General features: G+C 61.0%; 1 protein-coding gene across 1 annotated transcript; it reads right to left on the bottom strand.

Annotated features, from left to right (window-relative positions):
• Positions 1–1005: 1005 nt before the first annotated feature.
• Positions 1006–8368, bottom strand: PRPF19 (pre-mRNA processing factor 19). Its single transcript, XM_004683395.2, has 15 exons — positions 8144–8368; positions 6411–6560; positions 6171–6247; positions 5509–5650; positions 5330–5403; positions 5167–5229; positions 4341–4382; positions 4152–4226; positions 3786–3861; positions 3558–3667; positions 2341–2496; positions 2079–2148; positions 1816–1901; positions 1432–1602; positions 1006–1316 (listed from the first exon to the last, which is right to left on the bottom strand). Exons 1-15 carry the CDS (start codon positions 8160–8162, stop codon positions 1014–1016), a joined length of 1614 nt encoding a protein of 537 aa, XP_004683452.1. The 5' UTR covers positions 8163–8368; the 3' UTR covers positions 1006–1013.
• Between the last annotated feature and the right edge of the window lie 2569 nt (positions 8369–10937).

Raw genomic sequence — 10937 nt, 5'->3', positions numbered from 1 at the left:
GAGAGAGACAAGAGGCACCGCTGAGGAGGCTGGTCCGGTCCTCCCTGGGGTCTAGGAACCGGCCCTGAGTCTCCGTGGCCCGGCCCATCGCGCTTCACTGTCTGTCGGCTCTGGATACCTCGCCCCCAGCCTGACTGCCCCACGCTGACCCCCAGGCTCACTTGGCGCTGGCACACAGCAGATACTCAAGTTTTTGTTGGGGGACAGAGTGGATGGAAGGCCAGCCCCTGTAAGCCTGTGGGGCAGCTGCAACTCTGTTCAGCTCACGTGCGGAGAGCAGCGAGTCAGGCTCGGGAAGCAAGAGACAGTGTGGTCTTGCCCTGCCACCTGGCTCTGGAAACGTCGCTGAGCCCTCAGCCCAGCTTAAAACCTCAGCGCTAGCTATTCAGTTCCAACTCCTCGCTGATAACTACAATAGCCCCTCAGCTTGCTGTAGTTCACGGGGGAGCCGGGGACCCTCGCACAGGGCAGGGTGGGGGCCAGATAACCCCCCGCCACCTCCAGGAGTGAACACGGATGCAAAGCCCGCCAGGCCGCAGCTGCCGACCAAGAAGCCCGCCCTGCTTCCAGCCGCCACGCCAGCCAACTCCGCTCCACATCGCCGCCACGCCAGCCAACTCCGCTCCACATCAAGCCGCCAGGGGGGCGCAGGGCCGGAGCCGGTGGCACTGCTGTGCTGGCGGCCAGCAGGGCGCAGGAGGACGAGGACGCCACCAAGGCAGACACAGCAGAGCGGCTCGCTCAGCCCCCAGGCCGGCTCACCCACCTCACCAGCCCGCCCGAGGGGGACGCGCCACGGCTGAGGCGGGTGTCTCACATGCCACTCCCGGCCTGGCACAGCCTGCTGCTCTGCCCAGGCTGCACACTCTGAGGCAGCCGGGCGTCTCGTCCCTCTGCAGACCAAGACGTGGCACCGAGCGACGGCAGCGGCAAGTTTTTACCACATGCCAGACGCTGCCTGTGCCGCCTTAGCTGCAAACTCACCTGAGCCCCACACTCCCCACAGGCATGTGTTACCCCGTCTGTCTGAGCTCCAAAGGTGACGTGATCTCCTGGGGTCCCAGCCTCAGCCGGCACGGTGAGGCGTGAAAGCCAAGCAGTCTGACCCTGGGGCTCTCTCCTGCCTCACGCCGCGCACCCCCACGCCTGGCCGGGAAGCCCCACTCCCAGTGGGCCGGGCACCGGCGGTGGCAGGCTCCAGAGCCGCTACCTGTGAAGTGCAGGATCTCCGTCCACTGCTTGCAGATGTAGATCTGGACGTCCGTGCCCCCGAGGGCCAAGTAGGTGCCGCTCTGGTCGAAGATCAGGGACTTCACCTGCCGGGACGAGAAGAGAGGTCACAGGAGGGGCCAGCAGGGCCATAGAGGAGCCGTGTAGGAGGGTTCAGTGAGTAACGGTGGCGCACGGAGGGTTGGGGGCGGGGGGTCGCACTTCAAAGTTGCTGTCCAGCTGCAACGTCTTGAAGTTCTTGAGCTTGCGCAGATCCCACAGCTTGACAGAGGAGTCGTCCGCCGCCGTAGCCAGGTAGTAGCCATTCTCGGAGAAGGCGATGCTGGTGATGGGGCCGGAGTGGCCGGGGAAGTTAGCCACGTTGGTGCGCTCCTGCAGAGGGAGGAGAGCCACAGAATGTCACCCAGCAGTTACTCTGGCCTCGGACCTCGTCCTGTCATCCGGGAAGGACGCCCGAGAGGGCCCCCAAGCCAACGTCCCTCACAGAGCCAGCCTCTACCCCCGGGACGCCCCAGGGCCAGCGCACGGGCACACCATCGCGAGTCATCACAAGCGCGCCCAGCTCCGGAGGCCACCGCGTCTCACCTTCAGGTCCCAGATCTTGATCTGAGAGTCCATGGTTCCTGTCCCGAAAATGAGCCCATCGGGGTGGAACTGTGCACAGGTGAGAGCTGCGGAGGGGGAGGGAGACAGAGCTGCGGCCGGGGCCCACGAGGGATTAAGGGCAGCGGAGGGAGCTGCCCAGTTCTCCCGTCCCGACAGCTCCGGCATTTTTTTTAAGAACAGATGAACAAATTAAATAATGACAAACAGCAGTGAAGACAGACACTGTGCCTGTGGCAACTTACAGCAGCCGGAGGTCTCATCTGTCACCTTGGTGAGCACACGCCCAGTCTGGATGTCAGAGAAGGCCCAGTACTGGAAAACAGACAGCGCAGCCAGTGAGGCGCAGCCCCGGCTCCGGGAGCCCCAGGAGGCAGAGGCCGCGTCCTCCGAACGGGAAACTCCCTCCAGGGCTCCGGCGTCCAGCTGGGCTCTAAGATGTCCCACTCCCAGGACGGTCCAGCTCGGGGACCAGCGGGCCTGTCGGGGCCCTGGCTGGGACCACACCTGGTCGTCGGAGGAGCTCAGGAGATAGTCGCCAGTGGCGTGGAGGCTGAGGCCGGTCACGGCGCTCTCATGGGCCCGAACAACCTGGACACAAGAGGCATTCGGGACCGACCAGATCCTGATCGTGGCATCGGGGGAGGCCGAGAACACCAGTTCCTGGAAGGCGGGCAGAGAGGCGGGTTATCAGACAGAGCTGGGCCCCGGCAGCCTCAGGAGGGGCTGGGCGGCACCAACACCCAGTGGCTTCCTGCCTCAGCCCCGCCAGCCTGGAACCGCGGCCACCAGATGCCCGAGCGGCCGCCCCGGGTGCCGCTGCCGTGGTGCCTCAACAGTCACGTGGCGGGGCCACGCCGTCCAGTGGCGACAGCTGTTTCCAGGGCCTCGATGAGCTGGCCTTTACTTAACCTGCTTTAAATTAGCCACTTGGGGCTCATGGCTACCGTCCGGGACGGCACAGATTTACCGACAGCGGGTGTGGAGGGGCCGCCAGGGCACGCTCCGCAAGGGAGGATTTGGAGAAAAGCTGATTCTCAGATAAACTGGGGTGGGGTCAAGTTACACCCGCCTGTTACTGTGGGCAGTGATACCCTAAGATAAAACCGACTACACCTTTTATCGACGCATGGCACACACAGCACTAGAACACGTTGCCATGCCACCAAGCAGGATGCGCGCTCCCCTGAGCCTCCCTGCTTTCGCAACACATTCGCGGTTCTATTCTTTTCTTTCCATGTCCTGAAGGCTCAGGCAAAGCCCCAGTCCGACCAGGTCCTCAGCCCCTGCCCCGTGGCCATCACCTGGCTCCCTGCGCTGCCTTTACCCAAGCCAGCGCTTCTCCCCGTCCTTGAGCCCACGTGCTGTTAAGAGCCGATGCCACCAGCCCGCCCACCCGAGGGCCACGGCAGACACATCTGGTCGGGAAGGCGAGGAGAGCCGAGTGTTCCACAGCTGTATTATCGCTTGTCAGGTTTCCTCCTGTTCTAGACAAAGTATCTCAACGGCTAAACTTTTCAAGCCTCACACTCCTTGCGGGCCTGGGCTGAGGCGCGCCCTGGGACATGCTGCGCAGAGCACAGGCAACTCCGTAAGGCGCCGGGCCCCTAAGAGCCCACTCTGAATCTCTCAGGTCCATCCTGCTTCACCAAGGTGTGGCTGCTCCAGGGCTCTAGAATACCCAGCCAGGGCACAGGGACGAGGCCTTGAGGAGCACCCCGTACCTGGGAAGGGTGGAACACCACACTGGTGACCTTCTTGGTGTGGCCTTTGAGGGTGGCCAGGATTTGCTCGGAGCTCTTGTCGAAGACGACAACATTCTTGTCCGCTCCACCTGCCGGGGCCAGATGAGATCCAAACACGACTCAGCCCCGCTCCCGCTCCAGTGCCCCGGGCCTGCAGAGGGGCCTGCGCCTTCCCTGCCGCCCACCCCGCTTGGCCGCTGTGCTCACCGGTGAGGATCTTGTTGGTGTCGGCCGGGCAGAGGTCCAGGGCGAGGATCCCGGGGATGCTGGCGCTGTGCAAGCCCTGAAGAGACAGCACGTGGCGGCTGAGTCGCGGCAGGCCCCAAAGCCGCCCACGAAGCCCGGCCGCGCCCGGGGCGCACACGGGCCTCCGCCCTCAGCACTGGGCGTCTTGCTGCCTGGACGCTACCGCCCTCGAGACTGCCAGAGCGCAGAGGGCAGCCCTGGCAGCCCGGAGTCAGGTGGCCCGGGCCAGCGGCTGGACAGCTTTCCAGCCCCTGCTGTGCACTCGAGTCTGCCAGCCCCACGGTCTGCCTGGCAGGGCCGCGCCGCCGTTAGGGCGCAGCCGCTCACCACGTGGGAGGCCGCCTGCCGGTACTTGCTGAGCTCTTCAGGCTTCACCAGCTCCTCAGGCACAGTCTTCCCTCTCTGGGAGAAAGAAGACACAAGAAGCGGTGCTGAGCGCAGGGTCACCAGCCCCCTTCCGGGAGTGGCCACCGCCTCCACCAGGCCAGCTCTGCCCCCGGCTCGGAGAGCGCTTACCTTCTTACGCTCCGTGGTCAGCACAGTGGCCTTGTCTTGAAGCTGGAGAAGCAAGGGAACAGGTCAGCGTGGGCCGGCGGCACACTGGGCACCGCCACAGCCTGCTCACATGTGTCAGACACCTCGTCGCCCGCCCAGCTCTGATAGAGGCTTTCAGACAGGATGTCACTTTATTTTTATCCCAACTTTGGGGCATGATGGCTGGTGGTGTTAGTTAGGAGGAAAATGAGCCTCAGGGCAGCCAGTCACTTGCCCAGGGCCACCGAGGTGTAGAGGCCACAGTGAACAGTGTGGGGAGCTCTGGCCAGGGCAGCCCCTGGAGCTGGGAGCTGGTGCCAGTGGCCAGCCTGGGCACACAAGCCCCCCCACGGTGAGAGGTCCCTGTGGGACGGAAGGAGCCTAGGCCAGCCAGTGCTGCCGACAGCTGTACCTGGGGATGAGCCAGAGGCCCCATCTATAGCAGCGGCTAATTCCTGTCCTGCCGCCCACCAGTGGGGAGCATAAAAGCAAAGTGTTTTAATATCTGCAAAGAACCCCGTGCCACTAAGAGCTACACTGTGTACCTGCTAGTAATTAAACTCCCACACGTAACAGCGGACACGACTGTTCCTGCTTCAGAAGCAAGGGACACGAGGCCCGAGGCTGGCTGAGCCCGAGGCCAGGAAGCCTGCAGGTGGTGTTATCCACGCAGACGCCCACCTGCCCGTCCGGCTCTGCACCCGCTACTTCACTCCTAACGGGTGAGTCGTGCTCATACAGGACTCAGAGCCGAGGATGAAAAGCGAGGGCCCCTCAGCACCCCTAACCGAGTGAGAGGAAGACTCACCTTCTGGATAATTTCGGGGGTCATTCCCACCAGCTCACCCAAGTCCATAGGCTCACCCGCACCCTGGAGAGAAGGGGGAGAGAAATCAGGACTGCACTGGCACCTGCAGAGGAGCCGTGGGGCCGCCGCGCACAATGAGCCGGGGGGAGGGGGGTGCACTCACCACAACGCTTGGCTGTGAGCTTGGCACAGCCTGGGGCACGATGAGACCAGCCTGTGGCTTCAGGGTCGCCAGAGCTGCGAGAGAAGATAATGTCAGAAATGGCATGGTACAGTGGCAGACCCGCCCTGGGGGGAGGGGGACACGACAGGACGACCGGACGGGCAGGGGCAGGGCTGCACCTTCTCGGGCAGCAGTGACCTCCTTGGTCAGACGGGCGATGACGCGGCAGGCTGCGTCGTGCTGGTACAGGGCGTGGGACAGCTCTTGGCGGGTTGTTTGCAGCTGCTGGCGCAGAGTGAAGCTGTGCAGCATGACGGCGTCCTGAAGGGGGGACCATCACTGTCAGGGGTCGGACTGGGGGCCCAGGCCGCCGTCAGGGCGCAGGCCTACCCGAGTGACCCTGAACGTGCTGGCAGGGGCTGCTGCCCTGCTGGCCCGCCCTGCCCAAGCGGAGAACGCTGCCGCCATGTGTCGGCACCCTCGCGGCGGCAGCGCCGCCAGGCCCCTCTGAGAGCACCCGCTGCATGCGGGCGCCCCGGCCTGCTGGAGACTGCCACACAAGCAAGTCCCGTGGCATGAAGTTCCTGCTTCTGCCGTATTCTAATTCTCCCCGACCCCTGAGAGACAGGGGATCCAGGACCTGGAGGCGAACCCTGAGGCCCAGAGCCACAAGGCTGGTGACAAAGGCACTAAGTGTGGAACCCCTGCCGTGTCCATATCCGCAACCAGGCCCCCCATGTCACTCTGTCCTGGAAAAGCAAACCCCTCTGCCCCTGCAAGCGCTCGCCCAGTGACCTGTTCTCTTCCAGCGGGAAACGCCAACCCTCTTCCAGAGACTCACCCACTCATCCTGCAAGGCCTTCAGAATGGCTGGGATGCTGGTGGCCGAGGGAGGCTTGGGCCGGATTGGGTGAGCAACTGGCGCGAGGGAAAGGGGGCATGAGGAGCCACGTCCCAGGACGCTCCCGCCGACCCCACCCTCCGCCTGCATTAACAGACCACCATCTCCCCTCCAGGGCAACAGCAGCCGCCCCCCCAACCCCCCAAGCTCTGTGCTGGACTGAGGCTGGCCGGCAGGTACCTTTAATGTCGATGAGCTGCTCCTCCGACAGAGGCTGGTTGTTGATGGGGTCTGTGCCGTTCTCCGCAATGTACTTCTCAATGAGCCGCCGCTCGTAGACGTGATTAGACACAGGGGACACGCACGGGTGCTCGGGCACCTCATTGGAGACTGCAGAGAGAAGGCAAGTGGTGAGCCTGGGCCAGAGGGGAGCCCGGCCAGGGAAGCCTCCCCACACCGGGCCTCATTCAGAGCCGTGGGTCCCCACAGACACTAACAGGAAGCAACTCGTGACACCACACTGCACTGTCCCCAGAATGCTTTCAGCTACATAACTAGCTTCTCCCTCAGCCTCTCAACAGCCAGACAGTCAACAATTACTGCGCAACTCCCGGGGCCAGCAGCAGCCGAGCAGCAATCCACGGCCCTCCCCAGCTGGCTGCTGAATGAGAATGCCTAGGGCCTGAGTATGCCAGGAAGGGAAAAACACACAGCCACTCCAAGGCAGCACAGAGGAACTGTAAACCCTGTGGCAAAGGCTACAACAGACACCACCAGCAAACAGCACCGCATGCTGTTTATGAGGCGCAATCCACAGCTGTAAACACTTTCCACAGAAAACCCATCAAACGGCCCCCCCTACCCCCACCCCAGGTCCCCACAGCCCGCCTCTGCAGACCCGCACACCCCTGAGCCTAGGGACTGCAGTGGACCACACAGGCTCGGGGAACAGCCCAGAGGAGAGGAGAGGTGGGAGCACAGAAAGCGCTTCAGGGGAACTGGAGTGTGAAATGCCCTGCAGCCTCATTTCTTCCCTGTGGGGCTCCTTCCCCTGGCCACCACTGTCCTCCACCCTCCCCCTCTGGGATTCACGGAGGGGGTCTGAGAGGTGGAAAGGGCTTGAGAATGATGGCGGCTGCGGTGCAGAGCAGGAAAGCAGTGGGGAGCTGCTCGCTGCTACCTGCCGCAGCGATGACCGATGACTGTGGGCGACATCCTGGTGCCGCAGTGAGCACCGAAGCAAAGCTGGCGGGGCTGAAACAGCCGGGGTTCTGGACGGCGCCCCAGCTCCGCACTCACTGGCTGTGCAGCTCTCGATCCGCCACGCTCTCTTTGAATGTTACAACCTCACCTGCATCCCCGGGGCCTTTATTCCTGCTCTGGGGAACTCTTGTACGGATACTCGGGAATCAGAGTCTGGGAAGGAACCACGGCCTGGACTTGTCCGCGCTGTTTTTGGGAGCGGCGCGGCGAGTGGTAGTGCAGAGCTGGCCGCCAGCCCCTTCTCTCGGGGCTCACCGCGTGACCTTCGCGGGAGGCTGCAGCCCTGCCTACCCCTGCGGGGCCCCCGCCGCCATCCAGTGCAACACAACACCCTCCCTTTGCAGCTAGGGAAACTGAGGCCGGCGCCCCGCGCCACCTCACAAAGCCAACCCGCGGGAGCGCCTGCACACGGGGTTTCCCGGGTCCTGCACCAGAGCTGTCGCTCCAGCTCTGCGCCCCGGGCCCGGGCTCCCCTCCCGCGGCGAAAGCAGGGTGGCCGCCTCAGCCACGACTGCGACAATAAACTTGAGGCGTTATGTAAACTGTGGAGCGCTGCGCAAAAGCGACGCTCGGGCTGACAAGCCGCCGCCGGCCTCCCGGGGGCTGCGTTCCCACCTCCGTCCCGACCCCCGCACGGCAGCGACCCGCAGATCCCGCCGCTCCGGTCTCCGGCCTCCTTCGACCCGCGATCGGCCGCCGCCGACACTCACTAGAGCAGATCAGGGACATGGCGCCGTCGCTGCGCACCGAAGCGCCTCAACACCCGGCTCCGGGACTAGTTCTAGCCGCCGCGGGCCGCTTCCGGCTCCCCGCTGCTTCCGGGACCCTGGGCTGCGAGCGGGCAGCGGCCCCGCCAAGCGATGCTCGTTTAGCCCTTCACGTGGGACCGCGGGCGGTCGCGCGCCTCAAGATCCTGCACCTAACGGAAACTGCCCTTTCCCACAATGCAACCGGGCAGGAAAGGGCCCGCCACGAGCACTCGGCTATTTCCGGCAAGACTCGTCTCCTTCCGTAAGGCGCTCCGGTAGGCGGGGAAGGCGTGGCGAGGGGAGCTGAACTACATTTCCCAAGATGCAATGGGGCTTTAAAGTCAAGGCGATGCAGGATTCTTTTTTGGGACGCGGGCGGCGCTGGGCGGTGCAGTCTTAGTCCTGCAAGTGTGGTGTGTAGGAGAATGTCCTAAAGAGCTTGTTAAAATGCTTATTTTATTCTGGGGTCTGCACTGGAGAGGCTACTTTTTCGTAGCGTGTCCCACGTGATTGTGAGGCGGGCATGTCCTTGCTATGAGGGTGGGCGCGTGAGAGAGCACAGATTCCCCCAGACACTAACACTGGCCAGGAAACTGTTTTGGTCCTGCCGCTACTAAGTTTACTCTGTGACCATGGACAAGTCATCACCTTCTCTGTTTCTTCCTGCATGACTTGTAGGTCATCTCCAGCCCAGATAGTGTAAATTTGCTGAGAATATCTGTAAAATAAGATACTCTTCGGGATTATATACATAAGGTGTTGTGGGCTGCAAGAGACCCAGGAAGAGCAACAGGACAAACAGGTGTAGTCCAGCCAAGAGGTATGAATGAGCTGGATTTCGACTGCTAGTTGTGATTTTTGTGGCTGGTCTGACAGTTACTTATTGGCTTACTCAGATGGCAAAATATATTTCTCTATTTGGTCTTCATGCAGAGTGGCTCACAGCTCCCCAGCCCCTGGAATTTCCTATATGCTGAGAGTGATTAAAATGTCCTAAATGTTGAGAGTCACTGTTGATGGGGTGACCTAAGGATGGAGGCTGGTTGCCAGGAGCGCCAACCATGTGATTAGAGGGTTGGAATTTTCAGTACCATTCCCAGGAAGTTAATTCCTGGGAGGGGTGAGGGCCTGGGGGTTGAATCCGTTTCCACTAATCAATGACTTAATTAATCATGCCAATGTAATGAAATCTAAAAATGACAGGATCCAGAGAACTTCTGGTTTGGTGGTCTCGTGGAGGTGCTGGGAGAATGGGGTGTCTGGAGAAGACCTGGGGGCTCCTCTCCCTTCCCCACACCCGGCCCCGTGCATGTCTTCCATCTGTTGTTCCTTATTACCTCCTTATATAACAAATTGGGCAAATTAGTAATCTTGCCCAGTTCTGTGAGCCGTTCTGCCAAATTAATCAGAACCCAGTAGGGAGTCTGATTTATAGCTACTCAGTCAGAAGAACAGTAACAACCCGGGCTTGAGACTGGTGTATATGAAGCGGAGGGTGGTCTTGGAGACTGGGTCCCTTCGCCTGTGGAATCGGATGCTGTCTCCTGGTAATGTCAGAAATGAGTTGAATTCGTGGACAAACTGCTGATGTCTCAAGAGTGGCTGGTTGGTGAAGGCAAGACTCCAGACACCTGGGGGGTCTGGGTCTGGGAACCCACTCAGAAAGAGGGAAAGGGGGGAACAGCGCACCACAAGGGACGATGATAAGCCCGGTCTTGGAGAGAAGAATAAAAGTTGCCATACAAAGGGGCAGTGTGGCACAGCGGCCGAGGGCATGGACTCGGTGAGGCAGCTGCGCGTGCCCGATCCCGCCCAGCCGGCACCTGCATCTGTCTTACATCCCTGTCTGTGACATTGGAGTGATAACCAAGCCTGGCTAACTGCTGTGAGCAGTTAATATTGAAAACACTCTTTGAACTAAGCCTGGCACGTAGCTAGCATGATACAAACAGTCGTGTTTGTTAATGGCCCAAAAGCCAAGCCAGAGTGACCTGCCATCTCTCCCCCATGTCAATAAAACTGCACCCTAAATGGCCTTGCATCCAGCCTGGGCTCCTCCTAATGCGCTTTCCACAAAACAGCCAGTGACCTACTCTCAGTGGAAAATCTATCCCTGCTCCTCCCCTGTCTTTTCATTCATTCAGCAAATATCGACTGGGTGCTGCTGTGGCCCCATTCTCAGATCTGGACATACAAGTGGCGGACGAGGCAGACAGTTGGAGCTGACCTTCCATTTGGGGAGAAGGGAATGCTTAGACGATCAGTGCAAAAGAGAACTCCAGAGAGGGTCTGGGGCTATACATAAATCCGAGGAAGGTGGATAGGAGGTCACGGGGACTGACAGGGGGCTACTTTAGGAAGCGTGCTCAGGGAGGGCATCTCCAGGGAGGTGACACAGTGCAGAGTCCACGGATGAGGGTGTTCCTGGCAGAGGAAACTGCCCCCAGTCCTGCACCATCTGGCCCAAGCTGACCTCCCCTCCTGCCACACTGGCTTTTCAAACCTTCAAACGTTCCTACTCTGCCAGGCCCCAGCACTTCTGGCTGAAATACTTTCCTTGCATTCTTCCCCTCTTCCTACCCCCAGAGGTCCCCAAAGTGAAGCCTTACAGTCACTTCCCCTGTAGTTTTTCTTGATCTGGCTTCAGTTTCGTCCCTAAAGCACCCTGTAATTCTCCAAGCCACGTTGGTAACTATACCCTTTGAATTATTTACAAGTATCTGTTTGATGTCTGAGTGCTCTGCCAGACCGGAAC

The sequence above is a fragment of the Condylura cristata genome, unplaced genomic scaffold, assembly GCF_000260355.1.
Source record: "Condylura cristata isolate star-nosed mole 26May11 unplaced genomic scaffold, ConCri1.0 scaffold00015, whole genome shotgun sequence".
Lineage (NCBI taxonomy): Eukaryota > Metazoa > Chordata > Mammalia > Eulipotyphla > Talpidae > Condylura > Condylura cristata.
Note: the sequence above shows the minus strand (reverse complement) of the source record. Positions and strands in the feature narration are given on the sequence as shown.